General features: G+C 52.4%; 1 protein-coding gene across 7 annotated transcripts in view; it reads left to right on the top strand.

Moving 5' to 3' along the window:
* GLT1D1 (glycosyltransferase 1 domain containing 1) overlaps positions 1-14,231 on the top strand; it is a 91,984-nt gene that overhangs the window by 70,241 nt on the left and 7,512 nt on the right. For 4 of the 7 annotated variants that reach the window (XM_086681438.1, XM_086681433.1, XM_086681435.1 and 1 more), the window contains 3 exons: positions 2,225-2,268; positions 2,806-2,926; positions 3,035-3,347. In XM_086681438.1, the coding sequence (XP_086537564.1) occupies positions 2,225-2,268; positions 2,806-2,926; positions 3,035-3,313 (444 nt within the window). In that variant the 3' untranslated portion in view covers positions 3,314-3,347. Of the gene's footprint in view, positions 1-2,224; positions 2,269-2,805; positions 2,927-3,034; positions 3,348-12,832; positions 12,932-14,231 lie in introns of those variants that run through there. The other 3 variants (XM_086681434.1, XM_086681437.1, XM_086681439.1) reach the window with 2 other exon arrangements.

Here is a 14,231-nt window from a genome sequence, read left to right as displayed (position 1 = left end):
TGCCCTCACTGCTAGCTCACGGGGAGTAACGGGCCAAGCCAGCAGGCACCAGATCAGTAAAATGTGTCTATGCCCTCATTGTCTGTATCTTTGGTGACGTGCTCAGAATTTCATGTCACGCTGGCAGAAACTTAATACTTGTTATTCTTCATGTTTGTTTATTTTTTGAGCGGTGGGGAGGGACAGAGAGAGAGGGAGACTCAGAATCCGAAGCAGGCTCCAGGCTCCGAGCTGTCAGCACAGAGCCCGACGCGGGGCTCGAACCCACCGAACTGTGAGATCATGACCTGAGCCGAAGTCGGACGTTTAACCGACTGAGCCATCCAGGCTCCCCAAACTATTTTAAAAGCGTATTCGTTGTTGATGACACCAGGGGAGGAAGGGCCAAGGGCAAACCGTGGTCTGCTGGTTGTGTCTGCATTTGGGTGAACACCCGCCCAGGGGGTCCCCTCATGTTCTCCTGGTCCCTTAGAGAGTAAGCTCGATGGATAAGAGGTCACGTGCACCCGCGGCGTCACGGCCTGGGCTCCGAGGGCCAGGCAGGGTGCGAACCTGTGGGCACCGGGCACCTGGCACCTGGCTCTGCACCTGTCAGTCCTGCGCGTTGAGAAGTGAGGCAGCGTCGCGGGCACCGTGCGTGTGAGGCGATGTTTGCAGGCCTCGCCGGTGCCGTGGTGCCGTCTGCAGCTCTTTCTAGGACGTTCAGCCTTTTCTTCTGCTGTTCGTAACGGTCACGGCCCTGCACTGACGCCTTTGGTCCTCCCTGCAACCCTGAGGCGCTGCTCCGACGCTCACTCGACGGCCGAGGAAACTGAGGCCGGGAGAGGCGCACGGATGCAGGTGCGGCCGGGGGCTCTGAGGGGCCTGGGAGGATCTGAGCCCCGCTGGCCTGCACCCCCTCTCTTCCCGTCCCTTCCCCGTCTGGGAATGCGTTTGCTGAAAACCCCGCGGCCTCTCTTCCGGGACGACACAGTACGGCTACGTCAGTTCAGCACGTCCCTCAGCAGGGCTGCAACAGACAAAGCCCGGGGACAGAACGCCTCCAGACGTGGAGTGGGAGCAAACTCCAGGCTCGAGGACATGAGGTTGTGACTAATTAAAGTTTCACTTGCCGCCCCACCTTTTCTTGAGATATAATTCATAGGCCATCAAAATCACCATCTTAAAGTATGTGATGCGGTGGTTGTTAGTATCTTCACATAGTTATGCAACCATCACCCTTACCTAATTCTGGAACATTTTCCTCACCGCGCTGGAAACCCCATGCTTATTAGCGGCCACTGCCCGCTGTCTCCACCCCTCCCCCCCCCATTGTCTCCACCCCCACCACCAGTCCCTGGCAGCTGCTTACCTGGTTTCTCTCCCTTTGGATTCGCCGCATTCCGGACGTTCCATGTAAATGGGGCCACATGGTATGAGGCCCCTTTGTGACCACTGATTTCACCGAATGTCTTGTTTTAAGGGTCACGCATGGTGTGACAGGCGTCCGTGATTCTCCCCTTCGTGTGACTGAGTTATATTCCATTGTGGGGGCGGACCTATTTGTGTATCCACACATCCGCCGATGGACATGCCCTTGGCTTTACAATTGCGTTTCCACGAAGACGCCCTGTCAAAAATAAAACTTTGGGGCGTCTGGGTGGCTCAGTCCGTTAAGCGTCTGACTCTTGATTTCGGCCCAGGTCGTGATCTCCCGGCATGAGATTGGGCCCCACATCCAGCTCTGTGCTGACAGTGTGGGGCGTGCTTGGGATCCTCTCTCTCCCTCCCTCTCTCTCTCAAATAAGTAAATAAAATTAAAAACTATTTTTTAGAAATAAAATACAATGTTAATTCTGTTGGATCCTTTGTCTTAGTTCTGCTAAGGATTCCGACTCATTCTGCCCGAAAGGTTTAGGACAAGAGCCACCAGACCTTCACAGGACAGCTGTGTGGCCGGCAGACCGCACTGGCTGTGGATGACTTCTGCTCGACACCGTCGGTGGCTGTCCCCGGGGCTCCCCCAGGCTTTGTGTGACAGGCTGAAAAGCAGACACGAGGTCATGTGTGTTTCTCTGAACTGCGTCCCCAGTGCGACTCTGTCCCTCGTCGCTATTATCTAGGAGCAGAACCCGTTTGACTTGGTTTTCTCCTTCCTGAGTTGTTGAGTCCGACTCTGTTGCCGTGACATGAAATTCTCTTGAGACCGAGGCTCTTCCTAAAATGTATCCTGTTGTCTTTTCAGGTGGACCCAGTGTTTACAAGGGAAGTGGGAGCCAGAGTAAAGAGGTAAGTGTGGGACGTGAACAAGCATTTCGCAGGACAGGAAACCTGGAGGCTGGTACATCCCCCGCCCCCGACTCACGGTGCCCAGGCTCTGTTCCCGGCCCTTCCGAGCGTCACCCCCTGTAATGTCCCGATGATCCCGGGAGGTCCGAGGTGCTCTCCCTCCCCCCACTCGACAGGAAGGACACCGTGCAGGTAGCGTAATAAATCCCCGCGGTAGTGGCGATGCCCAGCCTCGCTCGCTCAGGGAGACGCGGATGAAGAACACTTAGAATCGTCACTGGTCACACTGGCCAGAGCTGAAAAGACCTGAACTGTCCAGAGTGCGGTTGACCCGGGGGAAACAGAAACACAGGCTTCAACAATTGCTCACATAAGAAACAACCCGGACCAAGTATGAGTCCAGTGACTGGGGTCCTGTCTCTCTGTCCCACTGTCCTCGACCTGAGGGTGGCAGGTGGACACTGTCGCCCGTCCCCCTTCCTGCCCCCTCCCCACACGATTCGCAGGGACAGAAGCACGTCCCCACTCGTGTTTCAGGGCTGCGGGCGTGCGGCTGATCCGAGAGATGCCCCAGGGGGACCTACACGCAGCGCTCAAGAACTGCTTCGCGGTGGTGAACAGCTCAGTCTCCGAGGGCATGTCTGCGGCCATCCTGGAGGTAAGCACCTGCCCCGGTCCCGGCACAGGAGCCGGCAGAGGGCCCCTCCTTCCCGCTCTCCTGGGCGGAGGGGGCGTCCTGGTCAGTCGAGGTCCCCACTTCTCACAGCTGCAGGGAACAAAACAGCATTCCCTGGGATTTTCGGAAGCCGGTTTTAAGTTCTACGCGGGACTTGACACCATTTCCTGTCTCTTGGCCGTTTGTCCTTGCCAGCTACAAAACAAGACAAAACTCGCTGGCCTCTCTGAGCCGCTAAATCTCTGTGATGGGAAGGCGCTGACTTGTAAGAGGCTGGGCCGGGAACTGGGATGGGGGGGGGGGGCGTTATTGTGGCACGAGGCCTTCTGTTTCTTGATTTCTTCTCCCCCTTTTCAGTACGCTCTCTAATCCCAGAATTCCCGGCATGAGGACGGGTCGGACTTTGGCCTGTGGCGGGGTGGGGGCGGGGACGTGGAGGGGGGGTTGCAGGGGCAGGGGGAGGGGCCGGGCCGAGCGGATCCCCTTACCCAGCATCCGGCTTCCTAGGCACAGAGACTCACCTGTTCTGTGGGGGTGGGGGGTGGGGGGTTGGGAATGGAGCCTGTCTACTTGGGGGTCCTGAAACAGGAGTGGGCACATGCTGTGTCCCCCCGCCCCAACATGTTGTGGGGGGTGGGCGGCAGGCTGTGGCTTCTGAGAACGGGCTCCATCCAAGCCCTTGAACCTTCCGGCTTGAGCCTCTGCAGTGGCCGGCTGGCTCACCAGGGTATCTCGGCGGTTTCTTGGGGGGCCAGCATGCGTCCAGCCCAGAGGACCTCCCTTCCCCTTCCTGTCACTTCATCGCACTCTGGAGCCCTTTTCCAGAGGGGGCTGAGCGGGGGGCGGCCTGCGTTGGCCTGTGGCCCTGACAGCACGTCACGAGTTGCAGCACATACCTGGCTCTCACGGCCCCGAGCACGCGCCTTGCACGCGGTAGGCACGGCCAGGGTCTAGGGCAGGATAAGCCCTGCTTGGAGAAGGAAACGGTGGCCATCGGGCCTCCAGGACCGTGGACCGGGTTTCTCGTTTTCTTTCTCGCTACGTGGCTTTCTCCTTCCGACGGCTACCTGGAGCGTTGCCGTCTTTTGTGGTCCGTAAGATCCATTTCTTCCCTCGGACACCAGTCGAATTTACCGAACTTGCGGGCAACAGGTACCATTCGGTGTCTCACAGAACACGGTTCGTAACTAAAGCAGGAAAAGGAATAAGCCTCCCTAAACTAAGGAACCACTGATGTGGGTGCCTAATATTTTCTCGTGGGATCGTTTAAAGAAGCTAAACCCAAACAGCATCAGGAACAGGGGTAGAAGCTGAACACGGGTGCCAGGCGCCCCCAGAGCGCACAGCGCGGACCGAAACCCGCTTGTCGTCAGGCACAGCCGGGACCTCCATCCGAGCTGGATGATGAGCATCTGTCTCCACGAGGCTTGTGCCCGGGGTCAGTGCAGGCCTTGGGGAGACGCCTTCCACTCCTGTCCCAGCTTCAGAAGCGCACCTCTCACAGCCCCAGTCCTTGAGCTGGTGCCGATCGGCTCCTTTGTATGTAAATACACATTTTCTTGTTCAAGTTCCCTAAGATTCAGTGCAGTCAAATCCAGGAATGATTTCATAACCAGCACACGCAGCGTCTGACAAGGCAGCTGGGAGAGGATCCGACCGCCCCCTGTGTAGCTGTTGTGCGCCTCCTGAGAACCCCAAGTGACCGTTGGGTTGAGGGTTTTGAATGAAACTGATTTTAGGGGAGTGGTCTGGGTCCTCGTCATTAGTGGCCATTCAGAGAAGCAAAGTGGTGAATCACAGAATGAATGCCTATCACTTTTGAAGGAAGCGATCTTCCGACCTCTCAGAATTAGCTTTGTTCTGTTTTGTTTTGTTTTTCGTGGAAGCAAATAAAAATCTCATTTGCTAAAACACATCTCTTCCCAAGAAACTCCAAAAATCAAGCCCTAGCTGGGTGTGTGGGCGGTAGGGTGAAAATTCCTACGGCAGATTCGTGGTTTCAAGTTTGGACTCATTATGGAGTTGAAGTCCCCTGGCATCAAACTGAAGTAATATAAAAAAGTATGCTCTTAGTCCAGTCTTCCTACTTAGGGCCTCCTCCCCAACCCAGAACACACACACACACACACACACACACACACACACACACACACACACACCACTCTGTGGGTCAAAGTTTCTGATGCCGGTGAGGGAAGGAAGGCTGTATTCTAATGGTTGTTTTTTTTGTTTTGTTTTTTTTTTTTAAGAGAGAGATAGAGTACGAGGGGGAGAGGGGCAGAGAGAGAGAGAGAGAGAATATCAAGCAAGCTCCATGCTTGGCACAGAGAATTTATGTCCTTGTTTGGGGCAGAAAGAAGGAGCTGGAAATAGGAGGGAGGAAACCCATAAATGAAGGTGGGGTTTTGGGAAAGTAATCACTGCTTGGCAAGAAAGGCGGCTGCATGACTGGGACAGGGCGGGAGGTGAGGCAGCGGTCAGTGGTCGGGGAGGGAGTGGTGGTCAGTGGTGAGGGTTAGTGGCTGAGCTGTGTCCCTGCAGGAGCTCGGGTGTCGGAGTCCTAGCCCCCAGAATGCAGTCTCTTCTGGAGATGGGGCCTCTACAGAGGTGGTCACACAAAGATGAGTGGTTAGGGTGGAGCCCAAGCCACCACGCCGGGTGTTCTCGTGAGAAGAGGCCATCTGGACAGACAGGTGCACACGGAGACAGGGAGAAGATGGCATCTCAGAGCCAAGGAGGGAGGCCTGGACCAGATTGATCCTTCCCACGCCCTCGGAAGGAACTGACCCTGAGCCTTGATCTCAGACTCCCCACCTCCGGAATTGCGACCGCACATCCCGCATGGCTTAAGCCGCCCTGCTGCCGTGCTGCGTTAGCCCTCGCACACCACTGCGGTGGGAGGGGTGCCCGACCTCGACGCTAGGCATTGTGGGGAGCTGCACCCATCAGGATCCAGGGGAAGAGGGACACAGCAGGACGACTAGTGGGGCCCCGAGAACCAAACGCATTCCTGCTTCCTGCCTGATTCTAAGCTGCTTTCCTTCCGGGAGGGATGGTGGGGCTTTTACAGAAAACAAGTGTCCCCACCAGGCTGTGTAGCTGCATCCTACCTCGATCCTGTGTGCTCCTCGACACTGGGGAACACGCCTGTCCTGTGACCTCACCTGTTCCCGACCAAGGCAATCTCCAGTAAGCGCTGTTTTTGTACGGCCAGGACAAGGCATTAAAGAAAGATAAAGCCACAACATTTATCACCGGACTGAAAACGAAGAAGTTTCCGAGATAAAGAAAAACTCATTAATTTGTGTTCAGTGACATCACCAGCCGTACACACAGCATTTTATCGGATTTAGTATGGTAACAGTAAAAAGTTAGCAACAAAGTAGTCGCTTACTGTGCAAATAAATTTATTGACAAACGATATTTGGGCATGCGTTTTACAGATTGTTATCCTGGGCTTTTGTTCTGGACTGTGGGGCCCACTCTGAATATAGTGAGAGGTATTTCACACTGTGTCTTTTTTAAATGCTTCTTTTTTTTTTTTTTAATTTTTTTTTTTTTCCAACGTTTATTTATTTTTGGGACAGAGACAGAGCATGAACAGGGGAGGGGCAGAGAGAGAGGGAGACACAGAATCGGAAACAGGCTCCAGGCTCCGAGCCATCAGCCCAGAGCCCGACGCGGGGCTCGAACTCACGGACCGCAAGATCGTGACCTGGCTGAAGTCGGACGCTTAACTGACTGTGCCACCCAGGCGCCCCTTAAATGCTTCTTTAATACAACAATTTTATTGAGCTATAATCCACATAATGAGCGTGTACATTAGTTCACTCATTTAAAGCATCAGTTCATTCCAAGTGTGCAGATTCAGTAGCTCTTAGTCTATTCGCAAGTTGTGAGCCATTAGCAGCTTTAGAAAATTTTCATCGCCTCCCCCCCCCACCCAAACATTGCACACATCATCAGTCACTCGCCGTTTCCCCAGCATCCCCTGCCCCCACACCAAGCCCAGCCTGAGACAACCACTGGTCTGCTCTCTGGTGTCACAGATTTGCCTCTTCCGGACGTTTCTTATAAAGGGATCCGACAACACGTGGGCTTTTGAGACCTGCTTCCATCACCGGCACAATGTCATGTTCTAGGATGTGTGGGTAGCTCCTTCCTTTTCACTGCTAAACGCACCATGGTAGGAACACACCGCGTGTACAGGTCCACGCACCGGCTGATGGACGTCTGGGTGGTTTGCACTTTTTGGCCGTTATGAATGCTGCTGCTGTGGACACCTGTGTACAGAACTATCTGCTTGACCACGTGGTTCCACTTCTCTTGGGTTTACATCCAGGAGTGGAGCTGCTGTCCCTTCGAGGAGGAGCCAGTCTGTCTTCCAAAGTGGCTGCGTCATCTCATATCCCACCATCAGGCCCTGGGGAAGATCCAGGTCCTCCACACCCTCGTCAACGTGTTACTGTCTTCTTGGCGACAGCCGTCCTATGCTGTGTGACGTGGTCGCACGTTGTGCACTTGACCCGTGATTCTCTGTAGATGAATGATATTGAGCATCTTTTCGGGTGTTTGTTGTCCTATTTATATCTTCTTTGAAGAAATCCCTTCTCAAATCTCTTGCCCATGTTTTAAAACAATTTTTTTTTAACATTTGTTCATTTTTGAGAGAGAGAGAGAGAGACAGAGACAGAGAATGAGTGGGGGAGGGGCAGAGGGAGAGAGGGAGGCACAGAATCTGAAGCAGGCTCCAGGCTCTGAACTGTCAGCACAGAGCCTGATGTGGGGCTTGAACTCATGAACCTCGAGATCATGAGCTGAACCTAAGTTGGACACTTAACCAACTGAGCCACTCAGGCACCCCTCTCTTGCCCATTTTTAAATTGGGTTGTTTCACTCATTATTGAGTTGTAAGAGTTCTTTATATATTATAGATACAAGTCCCTTACCAGATAGATGCTTTACAAATGTTTTCTCCCATTCTATGGGTTGTCTTTTCATTTTCTTAATGGTTTCCTTTGAAGTTCAAAAACTTAAAATTTTTATCAAGTCCAATGTATCTATGTTTGTTGTTATTACTGTTGCTTGCGTTTTTGGTGTCATATCTAAGATTGCTTGCCTAATCCAAGGTCTCAAAGATTTACTCTTGTATTTTCTCCTAGGAGTTTTATGAGTTTAGCTCTTCCATCGGGTTGATGATTCATTTTGAGTTAATTTTCATGTATGGTCTAAGAAAAGGGTCCAAGTTTATTCTTTTGCTTGTGTATACTATAATTTTTATTCCAAACTTTAATATAATTTACTTTCTTTCCAGCTTCCTAGTTCCTAAGGGCACCTGTTATTTATTTGGGATTTGGGGGTTTGGAATGCAGTCTTGAGCTCTGGGACATGTAGTTTTGCTGTGTGAATCTTACTGATTCAGGTAGAGAAACCATCAGCAACCTTAATCTTACTTGTAATGATAACTCTCTGTCCCAAAAATAAATAAACATTGAAAAAAAAAATCCACATGTAAGTGGGCCCACATGTAAGTGGGACCCTGTTGTTGAAGGGTCAGCTATACTTAAAAGGACCAGGATTCAGACCCGGTCAGAATAGCTTCAGAGCTTTTACTTTAATTATTATTATTATTTTTTATCTTTAAAAGTTTAAGCCTCAAGTTTAAATCCTGTTACGCAGGGTCTTTCTTACCCCCCCTCCACTCCATATTTACATTCCCTTCTCCCACAGCCACACTCTGGTTCCCAAAAATGTGATCAGAGAACATACTTTTTATGATTTCAGTCATTTTGAATGTATGGAGGCTTACTCCTTTTGACTTAACATATGGTATGTTCCGGAGGGAAAAAACCATGTGCGCTCGGGAAGAATGTGTCTTCTGTAGTCATTGGAGGCTTGTGCTGAGAATGTCAGGTTAATTTGGTTAGTCCTGTTCAGGTCGTCTTGTCTCCTTGATGGTTGTCTGTCTGGTTACTCTATCGGTTATTGAGAGTGGGGTATTGAGATGTCCCATTATTATTATTAAATTGCCTATTCCTCCTTTCAATTCTGTCAGTTTTTGCTTCACATGTTGTGGGGCCTTGTGTTTAGGTGTGTGCACGTCTATAATTTTTATGTTGTCCTGATGTATCGCTCCTTTTGTCGTTATGAAATGTCCCTCTTTGTCCCCAGTAACAGGTCTTGCCCTAAAGTCCACTTCATCTGGTGTTAACACAGCCAGGGCAGTTCTTACGGTTACTGTTTTCGTGGTATATTTTCTCATCCTTTTAGTTTCACACTTTTGTGTCTTTGAATCCAAAGCGTATCTCTTGTGGGCAGTGAATACACTTGCGTCTTGCTGTTTTTAACGGAGCCTCACAATTTCTTCCTTTTTAGTGCAGTGTTTAGTCCATTCACATTTAATGTAGTGACTGAAACGGTTGGTTTCCATCATTTTTTTTTATGTGCTTCTGGATTCTGTTTGCTACTCTTCTCTTTAGGAATTTTATGGAGAGATTTATATGTGACATTGGCCTGTGGCTTTCTTTCCTGTGCCATCTGTCTCATGCTTCAGTATTATTGTTGAGCTTGTTTCATAACAACTGTTTGGAACGTTTCTTTCCTCTCTGTGATCTGGAACAGTTCCTGGAGCCCTAGGATTATGCAGCTTGATGATTTTGTCCAATTCTCTTGTGACACCGTCTGAGATGATCCTTTTGTTGTAGACGGTTTCCTTGATGACTTCTCTGTTTCTTTTATAGAAATTGATCTGTTTTAGCTTTTCTACTTCTACCACGTTTAATTCAGTAAGATGCATTTTTCTTGGAAACTACCCATTTCAGTTAGATTTTCAAACTTATTTGCAAAGATTTCTATAAATATCCTCCTAGAACTTTAAACTTCTTTGTTTCAATGGTTACTTCCCCCCTCGGTCTGTCTTATTTGCTTTCTCCTTTCTTCTGGCGATCAGGGTGCTGGTGACTTCTTTGTTTCATTGGCTTTTCTCCCTCCAATGAATCTCCACATCAGTTCCTTTGTTTTTGTTTGCTACTTCATTAATGACACTTCTATTATTGCCTTTCTCCTACTTCCTTTGTTGTCGTTGTTGTTGTCTTCTTTTCAGGCCTTTTGAGTCCAGTAAGTCTCCTCTGCTGTGTAATACCACCTCGTTACCTCCCCTCAATCAGCTGGTCCCGTCACCTAAGCCTCCTGCATCCTGCCATTTGCAGGTTGATAACCAATGTTTATCAAATGAGTGGACAACTCTCAGCGGTGTGCAGCCTTACGTGTAGGGTGGGCCCTCGATGAGTGCTGGCTGGGTTGACATGCGAATGAGTCTACACAACAGGAGGGGTGATAATAAGATCATTTTTGCGTGAAACAGGGATATGAACTCTGTCATCCCTCAGGATCGGCGGGTCCTGTGACTCTCTGATCACCGGTTTTACAAATCTACCCTTGTCTCTTTAGCGCTACATCTACCTCTGTAGAGATCTCCTCTCAATCTCTGTATCTGCCACAGATTCCTCACAAATACTCCGGTGCTCGACCCAAGTCGGGGGATGAACGTACCGCTCGAGTATGCAAGTGCTGTGGGGGCTGCCTGGGACACAGGAACACGCCACGGGGCTCGCCATGCACCCTGACGTGTGGCTCATCTTCTTTCTGAACTCTGCCCTGACACGAGGCAGTGGGTGAAACAAGACAATCTCAAAGGTCTCATCCGTGCGGAGGATTCGGCAGTTAGTTGACAAATGTCTAGAAACGAAATCACAGTGTGTTGCGTGAGTTTAACAAGCTAGCGACCTGCACTGTGTGACAAGCAGAGAGACAAGCCACATGACTCATAGCTTCAGTCACCATAATTATGTTACGACCTCGTAACTGATGTCGTTGATGTGCCAGTCAGCTTATGCCACAAACCACATAATGGTGTTTGCGCAAAACGACATCTGAATTTTTCATGCACTGTGGAGAGGAGAGTTTAGTCCCTTCTTCCCAAATGATGCAGCCAAGACCCAGGGAGACGTCCAGGACCTCGACAGTATACTTGCTCCCTTGGCGGTTCTTGGATTGAACAATAGGAACTTTCACAAATGCCTCACTGTGGGGTGGGTGGTATGGGGCAGGAGCCCGGTCAGTTTTCCTCCAGCCCTCCGGGCAACTGGGCTGTACTCCAATGGGGACACCCACTGTGTTCGCCTGGAACAAAGATAATAAGACCGGGATCTTAATTCAAGACCAAGGCCTCTTGATCCCCAGCCCGTGCCGTCATCCAGGATGCCAGACCATGCCTGCAATGTGTCAGAACCCAAGGGGCCCAACCAGGAATCCATAAGCACTTGAGACCTAGCGTTGGGACGTGACCATTTCAGGTTACTTTTCCCTGGTGCCATCGAGGTGCCTCGTTCCCGAGTGTGATGACCATTGAAGATCCTGGTCTTGGCCCTACAAAAGGAAAATGGAAAATCTGACTTGGAGACCTTCTGTGTGCTTGAAACGCCAACAAGAGAGACTGACCAAGACGGACCCATCACTGTGTTGGGGACGCAGCCGGGCGGCTGGGGAGGAGCAGTTCAGCAGGGGCTCTCGTCCACAAGTCAACCTCTACCACTTTCCCCGATGGTGGAAGCAAAGTAGCCCCAGAGGAGTGCCGACAGGAAGGGTGTCTCCAGCTCCTGCATTCTCTAGGGCCTGGATCCTGAGCTCAAAGTAGACCTGGAAGGGGTAGGTGATGAAGAGCCAGAAAACAAGGCGAGCCCACAAAGCAACAGCGGGTGGTTAAGATGGCCACGGTGAACAACGCAACTGAGAATTCACTCTGCGGATGCTCCTGGGGCATTGGCCCCACAATATTTATTGAGCGTTTACTATGTGTGACGCCGGGCTCTGGTGTTCGGTGGGTGTTGCTGACGTCCCTGCCTTACGAAGGCTCTGGTGTCACAGACCTTCCCACTGCGGTGCACGAAGCGGCTGTGGTTGGGTAGACTTACGTTTCTGAGAATGGAGTATCACCGCTTCGTGAGCAAACTTTGATTCCACAGAAGTAGACGCCGCAGGCAGAGGCAGCGTGCCCACGACGTGCTTTTGTGGAATGAGAGCCAGGTTATCGGTCTGCTGTTGGTGCAAGCCAGTCCTGCCCGTGGGCACCAGACTGCAAAGGGCGTCCCTCTTACCCGCCGGACGGCACCCCCCGCACGAAAGTCCCAGGTGATAGTAGCCACCGGATACTCACTGTCAGAGGCCGGAATGGACCCGGAAGAGCTGGCCTCTCCCGATACCCTTGCAGGCCGAGCTCCCCAAAACTGCAGGAAGAGAACCAGAGAGGTGCTTCCTTGCCAGGTGGGCGAGGCCAAGTCTTCCCGCTGTGCTCGCGGGCACCGCCCGAGGTCTCCGTGCCAGCTGCTGCTGGGCTGCAGATGCCATGTGCGGGCCCCATTCCCTGGGGGGTGGAGAAGCTGCTTGGTGAATAATCAGGATGATGAATCACACCCCTTCTTTCTCTTGTGTGCGTGCCGAGGAGACGTGCTCAGTCCTCCCGTTCTCACTGCTTGTGCTGCGGGCAGATTACCCGCCGGGGGAGTGATGAGGGTAATTAAAGATGTGTACCGCAGGCTGGCGCTGCCCAGGCGTCCAGGGAGCGTTTGGAGAGCGCGCGTTTCTCTGTGACACTGTGGCAACCGTGTCAGACAGAGCCTCACGGTATGTAGCTTTCCAGAACTAAAATTCAGCACGTACTTTGACAATGGCGTGCTTCGATTGGCTCATCGCTCTGGCAAGCGGTGTTTCTACGAGCTGCCAGAGGTCCGGTTGCCATAGAAGTTATTCCCCCCACAAACTGGCTCAGGCCGCCGGAGAAGCTCCCGATCGCGACTGCCCACCTGCCTCCTCTCTCTCTTACGTCCTCAGGCGATGGATCTGGAAGTTCCCGTGCTGGCCAGGAACATCCCCGGGAACGCGGCAGTGGTGAAGCATGAAGTCACAGGGCTGTTGTTCTCAGACCCTCAGGTAAGGGAGGTGGGGTCCCCGGGATCGGCTCATCAGAATGATTTTCGTTCCGCGGTTCCCATCTTTTCTCCAGCGCCCAGCACCCCCCTCCCGCCTGCTCCCCCTCGGCGGGAGCCCCGTGTGCAGCGTGTGTCCCCGCCCAGAACAGTCTGATCCTGCCTCCAACAGGTGGCGTGGCCTCGAGCAAGTCAGGTCACCTGTGAGACGCCTGGCTGTCTCGCTTCCAAAGCGGGCACGGCCTTCTATTTCTAGAATACCTGCTGGTTTCTAGAAGGTCGCCGTATATCCGATCACCTGTACTGCCTCACAACAATGTACAGGATAAGCGGGGGACTCGCATCTATGCACGCGCACACATGTGTATTTTGGAAGTGAGACAGGATGGTGCCTCTGAGAGCGGGCATGGCTGGGGCGCGCGTATGTGTGCGCCTGGACGTCCGGGAAGCGTGGGAAGGGGTTTCCCATTTGCAAGCTGCTGAGGTTTCCAGAGTACTCGTGTCTGCCTGCGCCCGAAGCCCCAGGGACCGCGTGCGAGGCGTGTGGCCGGGTCTCCAAGCCCTGTTTTGTCCTCTGGACAGCTTGTTGCACCTCCTGCCGCCTGGAGGTGTGAGGGGGGGACACGCAGGGCTGAGCGTGTTCACGGCCGCGGCAGAGCCCCGGACCTGTCATCACAGAAGGAGAGGCACTACCACTGACGGCGCCTTGTGTCAGGCGGTCGTAAAGGAAGAGCCTCAGGCCCGAGTTCTGTTCTTCGAGTCTTTAAAAATCAGGTTCTGCTTCCCCGCGTCTTTATTAAAGCACATGTGCTATTCAGAAACGTATGGGTGTGTGCTTAAAAATTACAGTCGATTCACCGGTTTGAGAATGCGGTTCTTCAGACTTCCCTGCGGCAGGTGTTTAAGCCGAGGCGGCCCTCCCTCTCCCTGGCTATGACGATGGGTCACCTCTCGTCAGGGCTGACTGGCGCGTTGGCTCGCCCGGAGGGCAGGTGCACCAGCCGGGGGGGGCCGGGGGCTTACCCTCGGCACCAGGGCCTTCCCTTTTGGCAGCAACAAAAGCCACAGCGATACGAGCCTGTGAAGCCTTCAGAGTGGGCACTTGCTGATTCTCCAAGCACCGGTTTCTGGATCTGTCAAAATCAGCAGCAGCCAAGCTTTTCGGCCCGACGGCATCGTCTGCACCCTGGCAGCTGCTGTCACTTCCATCTCCCAAAGGCCACGTCTGCTTATTTTATAGCTCAATTTCAGAGCGCTGTAACTTTGCCAGCGAGAGTCCCTCCGGTGGGGGATGCCTTCTAACA

The sequence above is a fragment of the Puma concolor genome, chromosome D3 (genome assembly GCF_028749965.1).
Source record: "Puma concolor isolate L17-30 chromosome D3, mPumCon1.1.hap2, whole genome shotgun sequence".
NCBI lineage: Eukaryota > Metazoa > Chordata > Mammalia > Carnivora > Felidae > Puma > Puma concolor.
This window is presented reverse-complemented; position numbering and strand designations above follow the sequence as displayed.